The sequence below is a fragment of the Danio rerio genome, chromosome 5 (genome assembly GCF_049306965.1).
Source record: "Danio rerio strain Tuebingen ecotype United States chromosome 5, GRCz12tu, whole genome shotgun sequence".
Classification (NCBI taxonomy): domain Eukaryota; kingdom Metazoa; phylum Chordata; class Actinopteri; order Cypriniformes; family Danionidae; genus Danio; species Danio rerio.
The window spans coordinates 10,063,246-10,074,814 of record NC_133180.1 but is presented as its reverse complement, the minus strand read 5'-3'; the positions used below and the strand labels follow the sequence as shown (position 1 = coordinate 10,074,814).

Here is an 11,569-nt window from a genome sequence, read left to right as displayed (position 1 = left end):
ATATATATATACACACACACACACACACACACACACACACACACAAAATAAGCACATCACATCATGGCATATATATATATATATGTATATATATATATATATATATATATATATATATATATATATATATATATATATATATATATATATATATATATATATATATATATATGTGTATATATATATATGCCATGATGTGATGTGCTTATTTTGTTGTTTAAAAACTAAAACAATTAAATTTACCGAATTGACTTTAATCACACTTTTTTAACACAATTTTTTTTTACTATTAATAAAACCTTAACTAAGATGTGTAGCTCAATAAACTCCCAATTTGTTACTTATTATTTGATAGAAAGGTAGTAGTTGGGTTTAGGCATTGGGTAGTAGAACTACTGTAAAACTTTAAATACTTTATACATACTAATAAACAGCCAATATCTTATTAATAGGGAGGCAATAAGCCAATAGTTAATTGTGGGAACTGGTACATGAACTAAAATATTGATATCACTTTATATGCATATAAAGCACATTCAATTCAAGTAATCAATCATGCAATTAAGCTGTATTCTGCAAATCAACTGATTTTTGATTAAGTATAATGTTTGGTCATGGTCTCTGCTTTCTTATAAATAGACACAGTTACTGACCAATAGGACTAGAGGTATTGATTTTATAAACAATATTTAAGACACAACAACCTGTTTTACATTAGTTTTTCATCTTATATAATGTAATTTAAAACCAAAATGCACAGTACTGAATACATAAACTATATTGATCTTTGTATCAGTCCAAATCACTCTTTCTTGCTTTTCCTCTTTGATCTAAAGCAGCAGCGCATGATGAAGAATTTGGCCATCTTAAAGCAGATGTAGAGGACAGTGGTAAGAAAAGCGAACACATCCAGACAGTGGTACTGATACCAGGTCAGGTTGTGGGCCTCCACACGCAGGTGTTTTGCACCTTTATTGCGCATGACGAACTCAATCCAGAACACAGACTCATCTAAAGGCTTCATTGGTCTGTCGTGATGAATCCTGGACAAACGCATTGCATTCTCTTTATACCTGCGGAGATGAAGAGAAATGCTGTAATAATTTGCATAAGGTTCATATGTGAATATTAATGAAAGTCAACTCACGAGGGGTCATTAATGACAGCATTAAGTCCATCCACCAGGTCTTGAGTCTGCATGCTGTTAAAGTCCATGACAACAGCAGCACCTCTGGTGGTCATATGAACCATATTATCAGGCTGGTCACCAAACAAGGGGATGCCGACCATCGGGACACCATGATATATGGCCTCATATATGCCATTAGTGCCCCCGTGAGTGATGAACGCTCTAGTTTTGGGGTGACCTGAATCAGGAGACAAACAAAAAAAATGTAAACAGCAGAGGGCGCTAGAGTTTCATTTAAAAGAACCTAAATGTAGTATTATATCACAAATTCATGGCATTGATTTTCCATTGGATCCAGAGATAGATTTATTGGGCAATTATACAAATTCTAACCTCCAGCATAATCATGCTATTAAGCTTACTGAAATGTTAGTGACAATAGCTAAAACACTGTGTTGCTTTGAGATGGAAAACAGACATTGATGTACCAATTGGACTGTGGGTCTCAGACGTCTGCAACTGTGTAGCACTGGAGAAGATCCTATTCTTTGAGAGGAAGGAGTGATTTATTTAAATAGATTTGAAATCCATTTTTGATTTTTATAAAAACAATACATGATTCGATTTGACAAATATTTCCCCCATTGGTTTGCTGTACCTCCTCCCTTTTTTATCATTATTATTTTATGTATTTTTAATAATGTGTATGTATTACTGTAATTTATTTGTTGCTTAGTTTTGATGTTCTTGAGTTTAGAATTGGCACTCCTACCAATGTTAACCAGTGTAATGATTTTAAACCCTCTGTGGATGATCTTCAAGTGTCTCCCTCCCAGGTGTGCAACCTTGGGGTACTTTTTGATGCTCAGCTCAGTTTTAACTCACATTTCAAACACTTAAATAAAATAGCTTTCTTTTACCTACGTAACATTGCGCAGATTAGACCTTTTCTATCACGGCCTGATGCGGAAAGGCTTATCCATGCCTTTGTCACGTCTTGATTTCTATAACTCACTTCAAAATTCTGCTGCACAGGTTACAGGGTTGGGCATCGTTTGGGGTTATTTTGATACCGGTGCTAAATCGATATTTTTAAAATGGTACCGGTGCCAAATTGGGGCCTGAACCAATAATTTTTAGCCACAAAATTATTTGACAAAAAAATAAATAAATAAATAAATAAATAAATATATATATATATATATATATATATATATATATATATATATATATATATATATATATATATATATATATATATATATATATATAAATCATTATAATTAAACAATATAAACATATATAAATATATATTTATAATAAGTTTAAAGTAAACATCATATTTTATAGTGGCTGAACAACACTTCCATGCATACAATACAAACTCATTCATACACAGCAACACAGTCTAGAAAAGCTTTGTGTGGCTAAAATAGGTTTAAAATCTACCTGTCTAAAAGAAAAGCTTCAGTGGTGTCATCCTTCAGATCGTCATTTGGAACTGCATAACTTTATTTCCCTCCAGCGTGCAAAAGTAACTCTGATATTGATTCAAGGTTAAGAAAGTTTTGATTCTGCATTTTTGGCAGTAGCCCTATTAGAAACAATCTTTCTTTTCATGCATTCAAGGCCACTTTTCTTTCAGAAAGAAGTTCAGGGTGATGCAGAGTTTGCCTAATCTCTCTGTCAGCGGTAGATCCGTGCTTCACGGGTGTGCACGAATGACGTATCTGTTTGCTTAAAGAGGCTGCGCAGAAATTCAAATTCAAATTTCTTGAGAGTTAGAGATGCCTGTCGTATTTGAGTTATTCGTCGGTCCTACAATATTTAATTGGATGAACATATTTTAGTTTTACGCCTTATCGAGAATATGAAAATGCATCTAAATACATCTAGATCATTTACTTAAATCATTACTATTTGAAATACTATTTGAATTGGATGAACTAACTTGGTTGTGATGTATGAGTGTGAGTGAATGTGAGAGTTTATGGGCGTTTCCCAGTACTGGGTTGCAGCTGGAAGGGCATCCGCTGCGTAAAACAGATGCAGGAATAGTTCATTCCGCTGTGGTGACCCCTAATAAATAAAGGACTAAGCCGAAGGAAAATGAGAGAATAAAAATAAATTAAATACAATATATTAAATCTCAAATAATAATACAAACCTAGTAAGTCATTCTGAGGCATCCACTCAAAGATTTTAGTGTTTTGACCAAGAGTATCTGGTTTCTCTCCACCGTATCGCCACAAGACCTGTAAAAACATTCACAAAACACTTTTAAAGTTTAATTTTCTTCTTCCAATGAAATGATCAAAATGCAGGGTTCATAATATATAGAAGGAAAATAAATATGTAAGGTAGAACTGTTACCTTCTGTGGTATCTGTGCCAGTGCGGAGGCGATTGTATTGCTCCTTTCTTTGGTAATGTTGTTTACCATGGATCCCAGTGTGAAGACCACAATCCCATCATCCCCTGAGCTCTGCACAAACTCCTCTAAATCCTACACAAAGAAAGTTCAGTACTTACTCTTACTGCCACAATGAGTTAAACATCAAGCAGGGTCTGACTGGTCATATGAAGCACCAGGACATTTCCCTGTGGCCTGATGGTCAAAGAATCCAACCCAGGCTCATTCTGAAAACAGACGTTTTTGGAGATTGCGAAATACATCCCTGCGGCACGTTTTTCTGCAGTTTTTATTGTCGCTGCTGTGTACGCTTTTTGAGATCTCAAATTTCTCTTGCGAGTGCCATTCGCACCTGCTGTTCTTGCGTAAACCCACCAGAGGCCGCTGTCGACAGACTTTTTGACTGACTGAGCGAACAATCGACTGACTTACCCTCTCGCTTCCCTAAACCCAACCAATTTTATCGATTGACCTGCCCACCCACTTCCTTAAACACAACCATCATGTTTCAAAGGCAATCCAAAAAAAGAGAAGCCCTCATCTGATTTTTTTTTTTTACATTTTTAGATTTTACCACATTCTCATCCTGTTATTTACTTGTTTATAATTTTTTTTGGAATCTGTTTTTGTCTTACTCGCTTTCTGGAACCGCTCTTCACCGGACTTGAACCCCGCCGCCGTGGTCAACTCCTCTCTGCGTCTCAAGTCCGCCTACGTACATAGGTAAGCAGTCAGCTGGTAAGCGCAAAAAGGAACACTATCACACCGACCCGTATCGTTTATTTAAAAAATGAAATGCAGCCATACGTACCTCTGGCTACAGAATTCGTGGTCTGTAACGTCAGTAGGGCTACATTTTCAGAATGAGCCTGTGTTGAATGAATCTGTGAAACCCTGAATCTCGCCTGCCTCTTAACCGCCAGTCTTCACTTACTGATCGCTCAGGTGGCCAATAACCTTTTTTCAATAACTTTCCCAGGAAAAAGCACTGTCCCATCCCGTCCCTGATATTGTAACAGCGTAAATGATCATATGCATTTGTTTATATGGCAAAACATATTTTTTACCAAGAAGGTCCAAACAGATTCCAAAGGCAGATACTGATAAGATCAGGGCCTGGCTAACATGTGGACTTTTTTCTTTGTTGTGGTCACATGTTGATTGGTCAGTTTGTATGTCTCAGTATTTGGGCTTTGGTCACATTGTCGAGAAAGATACAAAATAGGTATGTGCACGGTACAGCAGTGGGTAGCACAATTGCCTCACAGCAAGAAGGTCGGTGGTTGAAGTCCCGGCTAAGTCAGTTGGCATTTCTGTGTGGAGTTTGCATGTTCTCTCCGTGATCACGTGAGTTTCCTCCAGAAGCTCTTGCTTCCCCCACAAGTCCAAAAACATGTGGTATAAGTGAATCAACACTTAATTGCTCCAAATTAAAATACAATACAATCACATAAAAGCAACGCTCTCCCACATTTTCAGCTATGAAAAGCTATTATTTCCGTGTTTGGCATTAGAATGCAGAAGGATGGTTTGACTAGAAATGCAGTTTTTCACCATCATACTGATAACTTTTTAATCATACAGCAGAACTACAGTTCGAACCGCTGTAGTTAAAAACCCATTCTTACAATATCAAGCACTACCTCATCTAGTACTGTACTAACAATAGACCCTTTTCACAAGACTGTCAGCATCTTTAATCCTTTAAAGTTTTTAATATTTAGATTTTAAAAAAAGCAACGTATGTATTACTGTATATCATCTTTGCATCAAATTACAAAAATAAATGAATGCTTTTGTGAGGCGTTTAAAATGCAGCGTCTATGGGACAGGACAGTAAATTTGACGTTGCTCTCTCTTCTGGCTGCCGTTTTCAGTCTCACACTATTTTATTCTTTTTTCAGAAAGTCTTGATAACACCATCGTCAAGATCTTCTTTTATTAAATCAGCAAATAGGATTGTAAAAAATTATTTATTGTACTCTCCCATTCACTGCGCTCTAAGTTTAAAAAACTATCATGACTTTGGCTTTTGAAAAACCCGGAAATGTGCAAAGGGTCTATACTCGTAAATTAATTTTAAACAAGTCATTTAATCATACTTGTAGTATAATTATAAATATAATTATTCCTAGAAAAAAAGTTGATGCATGTGACCGTGTTTATCAGTGACTAAATAATATGATCTGTAATTACTGATCCAACACTACCAACTCTGGGAACAAAGGTACATAGTTTGTCACTTTTCATGGAAAAGATGTGAAAGGTAAAGTTTTTGCTGTCATTATCTGTTTTGTTAGCTCTTATCTAGACTGGATACCAAAGTTGGTATCTCAAAGTTACAATACAAGGCAGAAATCATCACTACACACAGCACCGGTGTGGTGTGGCTTAACTTACAGTGTGTGTGTGTGTGTGTGTGTGTGTGTGTGTGTGTGTGTGAAAACTGGAATTTTTATTACTTGTATTTCGTTATGTACTTACAACTAAAAAAAGCATCATTCCCTCATAGCAAACTAACAGTAAGGGGCGTGTGGTTAAGAATATTATGGCTAAAGCATCAAACTGACGTCAACAGAGAAGCACAACCACTGCAAACATGGAAGCAAATGGTCAGATTTTAACATTTATTACAGTCGATTAACTTGCACGCATTTATCATCACCTAAAGACTAACAATTTACACGCAAAATAAACACTTTAATTCTTGATTTTACACAGACATAAGGCTCCTTCACACCGGGGCGCTTTTCATTTGCGTTTATCGTCAGTTAGGGCCAGTTGGTATTTCTGTGTGGAGTTTGCATGTTCTTAAGTATATCTTACTTAGGGCCCTATCATACACCCGGTGCAATGCGGTGCAAGGCGTGACACAAATGTTGTTTGCTAGTTTCAGCTCGGCGCTTGACGTTTTGAGCCACGCTGTTTAAACAGCAAATGCATTTGGGCTCACATGTGCGCCCATAGGCGTTCTGGTCTTAAAAAGGAGGCGTGTTGAGGCGCATTGCTGGCGCGTTGCTATTTTGAGGAACTATAATAGGCTGCACAATAGACCGGATCAAAGCAGGCCTATAGTTCATCGTGGAGCGCGTTAGTTGTGCGCCTTGCTTAAACATTGCTTAATAGCCTACACATAGGGTATATAAGCAAATATATTTACAATGAAAAATAATAAAGGATTAAAATATTACAACAATTATAATTTTGTAGCCTACATAAATATAAAAAACACTGTCTCCATGCCTTCTTCATCTCGGGGGGCTTTTAAGTTTATTCATGACAATTTGCTTTTGTATAATGTTATTATCATTAGCAGCATTATTTATGATATGCATATTTATATTTGTTTTGTTAAAAACAAGCTTAGATTTGTCCACCTGTCAGGTTTTAGACCATATGGGGCACAGCATGTGTATTTGGATGTAACTCAGGTTTTTGAGCACACTTCGTTATTATTGTTCATTTATTTGTTTGCTGGAAATTAGAACTGAATTCAGAAATAGTTTTAAAAGCAAATCTTTGGGCTTAACAAGCGAAATTAATTATGTATAGGCTAATGGATGTCTGTGCGTACAAAACGTTTCCCTATCCACCAAAGTGAGAGTGATAGTGAAAGTAAATAATGAGGCTCATCTCTCATTCTCGCGCTGCAGATGCTCTCTTTAACTGTTTTCTCTCTAGTGAAGAGTTTAGTTTTTCCACTTACAAAGTCTGGCATGTAAATAGCAAATGCACTATGGTGCGACGCATCTGACTCTTAAAGGGAATGGGAGACGAGACTCTGATTGGTTTATTCTCAAAACACACCTATAACATATTAAGAGAATAAGCTCAACCCTGTGAAACCATGCGCCACGACGCAAAGTGTAATTTTCCGTCCTTAAAATAGCAAAAGTGGATTCTAACACACCCATAATGCTTTTGCACCCTGTGCTTTGCACTTTGCGCATGGATCGTCAAAATAGAGCCGTTATGATTTATGTTTTTTTTTCTGTATTTTTTTTCACCCTCCTCTCCGTTTGCTCAACCCTTAGGTTTCCTATTGGTTTATTATTCTGTCTATGATCATTATGACGTTCTCCGGTTCCACCAATCCCAGGACGAGCCGCAAGGATTTAAAGCCCTGACAGACCAGTGTGTGTGTGCGCTCTGCCTTTGCGTACTCTTTGTGCTCCACACAATTTGTTTGTGCAAATGCTTCATCCATTTAGTGATTTATCTCAGTTACTGTGGTAATTCGAGTTTGCTTGTTGAACTTCATTGGCTTTAAGTAACATAATATGATGGTTGTTGTGTGATTCTAAACTAAGCTTTGACGGATTTATCCGGTTTGTTTTGTTTTAGTTTAGATTGATGTATTGTTAGATTAGTTTGAGTCTTTTGCACCCGTGTATTTTTGAGTTTTGTAGTTTAATTAGTTTAGTTCGGGTGTCGTATACACTGAAGATCTCGGTTTTTATTTTGTGTTTCTTTTTGACGCCTAGTTTAGACTTTATATTTAAGGATTGTTTTGTTTTGTTAATTTCTTTGATTTGGCTTACACTCGTTGTTTTTGTTTAAAGATAATAATTATAAATGTTTATTTCTTTTTTTCCCCAGTTATTATGGTTACATGTTTCAATTATTGAGTAAAAAGCCTAAATAAAAGTAAATGATCCTTGCCTCATTCTTGATCTGTCGCACACATTACACCTGTCTCACTTAAATGTTACAGCATCCCACTTTAACATCATAAACACGTAACAAGCGAGTTCAACAGAAAAAAGAAACTCAGTCATGTTTGAAACAAGTGGAGGAGGAGTAAATGGAGATAAGATCTTTTTGGGTGACCTATGAGTTTAAAAGCAGAGGTGCACCTTGGGTAAAGGCTTGGCAGGGGTGCAATGAAGCCCTCCGATGAATTTAAAGTTGGGTAGGAATGGCCGCGGAAACTCAAAATCCCAGTAGGTTCTGATTAACCAGATATCGGCTTTACCCATCATCTCACAATAGGAAGTAGGTCGCCCTGCAATGAAAGAACATCTTTAAAAAAATACAGAGATTCTTTATAGGTAGTTTGATCTTTAACTCACCTAAATATTCAGTGTAGTAGTTGTCAATTGTTTTCCACAGACTACTAGCCAGAGCATCTTGAGAGAGGTAGAACAGCATATTGAGGATTCGCTCAGTAAAGCTCATCTTGTCAGTAAGTTTGCTTATGGCTCCAGGAACATATGATGGTGGAGCTGGTATCTGACCACACATGCGCTCCATAGTGTGAGCAATGGAGAATCTTAATGTGTAAACCAAGGGAATGTCCAGCTTTTCAGCTAACACCTCACTGCATGGAAAAATCGGATCAGCCAGCATGACATCAAACTTCTCTTGCAGCAATTTGTCCATCAGTTCTAGGGATTTCAGAGCACCGTTGCAGTAAGCAAGACACAGTTGTTGATCTTTAGAAATAAGCTGGTATAATCTGATATGAATTTGCAGCAAGTTTAACCGATCCATCTCATACATGGAGAAATGTAAGAAATCATTTAAGGAATCTTGCATGTCCTGTGTAGATTTGGACACGCTGAAGTTCTGGTAGGAGAAGCGATCTGATTCTTTTTCATGCATGAAGATTGAAGCATCAGGAACCAACACTGTAACATTGTGTCCCCTGTCAATCAACGTTTCCAAAACAATCTTCAGATTAATCCAGTGGCTGCCCTCAGTAAACCAAACCAAAACATTCCCACATTCTCCAGCGCTGAACGCAGTGAGAAGAGCAAGAACACACACTACGAGTCTCATGTTTGTCAGCAATACTGTAGGTTGTGTGTTCATTGAGTGTCCTGCAACCATATAACATGTACTGTATAATTATTAACCAAGAAGAGCAAAGTCAAAGTTAATTAATAACTGTTCAGGTAAAAGGTATACAGCATATACATCTAAGTATTTTAAAGGTGCCATGTAGAGCATTGATTCAATATGTTAAATTGTTCTCTGATGTATACATAGTACAGTAGGTATGTGGTTTAGATAAAATCCAGCCTTAATGCATATCAGTGGGATAATAATACATACACTCTTAATAAATATACACGGACAAACCCAACCACAGAGTTAAAGCTGAGTAATTTAATTTAAAGATTTAAAGCGGTGGTTGGGTTTGCCCATATTTAACCCAAATTCATAGTTTAAACAACCCAGCATTTATAGTGTGCATTCATCAACATCTAAAAAAACTGGGTTGTTTTAACCCAATGTTGGGTCAAATATGGACCAACCAAATGTTTTTTATTTTAACTAAATTTACATTAAAGTTTTTTATCCCATGGTTGGGTTTGTCCATATTTACTCAAAGTTGGGTTGTAACAACCCAGCATTTTTAAGTAGTGTACCAAAGATTTAAACATCATCTATTTCTGTTTAAAAAAAAGCATTCTTCCTCTAATCCAAAACATTCAAACTCTTCTTGCTTAGAGTTAAAGCTGAGTTACAAAATGACATTTAAAGATTTAACCCAGTGTTCGGATTTCTTCAACAACCCAGCACTTTTACAGTGTATTCATCAACATCTAAATAAAATGACACTACACAAAAACAAAAACAAAATTGGGTCAAATATGGACAAATCCAATGTTGGGTTAATTTTTTCAATTAAATTTACATTAGCTTTTAGGGTGTCACGGTGGTGCAGTGGGTAGCATGATCGCCTCGCAGCAAGAAGATCACTGGTTTGAGCCCCGGCTGGGTCAGTAGAATTTTCTGTGTGGAGTTTGCATGTTCTCCCCGTGTTCGCAAAGGTTTCCTTTGGGTGCTCTGGTTTCCCCCACAGTCCCAACATAGACAAAACATGGACAAACCCAATGTTCAGTTCTTTTCTTTATTTATTTAATTTACTTTATAGTTTTTAATCCCATGGTTGGGTTTGTCCATATTTGACCCAATGTTGGTACCACCATTTATTTCTCTTTATTAAAAAAAAATAAAGTATATTCAAAGGATCCCACTCTTCCTCTAATCCAAAACATTGGAACTCTTTCTACTCTGTGAGTTACAGCATGTTGCTTAGAGTTAAAGCTGAGTTACAAAAACTAAATTTAAAGATTTAACCCAGTGGTCAGGTTTGTCCAACAAACCAGCATTTTTACAAAGTATTCATCCAAAAACTAAAAAAAAATACAATACACAAACAGAAAAAAAATGCTGGATTGCTTAAACCCAATGTTGGGTCAATTTTGGCCAAACCCAATGTTTGAAGAATTTTTCAATAAAATTTACATCACAGTTTTTATCCCACTGTTGGGTTTGTCCATATTTGACCCAGCATAGGGTTGAAAAACAACCTATGATTTTTTTAAGAGTGCACCGAACATTTAAACGCCATCTGATACTGTTTATTTAAAGGAAAGTATATTCAGAGGATGCCACTCTTCTAATTCAAAACATTCTCTCTCTTCCTCCTCTGCCAGTTACATCATGTTGCTTAGAGTTAAAGCTGAGTTACAAAACTTACATTTAAAGATTTATCCCAGTGGTCAGGTTTGTCTAACAACCCAGCATTTTTAGAGTGTATTCATCAACATCTAAATAAAATGACAATATACAAACACAAAAAACGCTGGGCTGTTTTAACCCAAAGTTTGGTCAAATATGGAAAAACTCAATGTACATAGGGTTCTTTTTTTAAATGTAATTTACATTACAGTTTTTATTTCATGCTAGGGTTTGTCCATATTTGACCCAACATTTTTTTAAAGTGTAGTACCAAAGAAATAACACCATCGATTTCTGTTTATTTAAAAAAAAAAAAGAAGTATATTCAAAGGATCCCACTCTTCCTCTAATCCAAAACATTCCCACTCTTCCTCCTCTGTGACTTACAGCATGTTGCTTAGAGTTAAAGCTGAGTTACAAAACTTACATTTAAAGATTTAATCCAGTGGTCGGGTTTGTCCAACAACCCAACATTTTAAGACTGTATTCATCAACATCTAAAACAAATTACAATACACAAAAAATGCTGTTTTTTTTTTAACCCAACATTGGGTC

General features: G+C 36.2%; 1 protein-coding gene across 2 annotated transcripts; it reads right to left on the bottom strand.

The window, feature by feature from the left end:
- Window positions 1-238: 238 nt before the first annotated feature.
- Window positions 239-10,675, bottom strand: LOC571561 (UDP-glucuronosyltransferase 2A1). Of its 2 annotated transcripts, none has more exons than XM_021476405.3 (6): window positions 8,614-10,675; window positions 8,398-8,546; window positions 3,503-3,634; window positions 3,297-3,384; window positions 1,148-1,367; window positions 239-1,073 (listed from the first exon to the last, which is right to left on the bottom strand). In XM_021476405.3, the coding sequence occupies exons 1-6, from the start codon at window positions 9,371-9,373 to the stop codon at window positions 803-805; spliced, it is 1,620 nt and encodes a 539-aa protein (XP_021332080.3). In that variant the 5' UTR covers window positions 9,374-10,675; the 3' UTR covers window positions 239-802. The 2 variants fall into 2 exon arrangements, with proteins under 2 accessions (XP_021332080.3, XP_073808064.1); XM_073951963.1 differs by having other exon boundaries at window positions 3,569-3,634.
- Window positions 10,676-11,569: the final 894 nt, after the last annotated feature.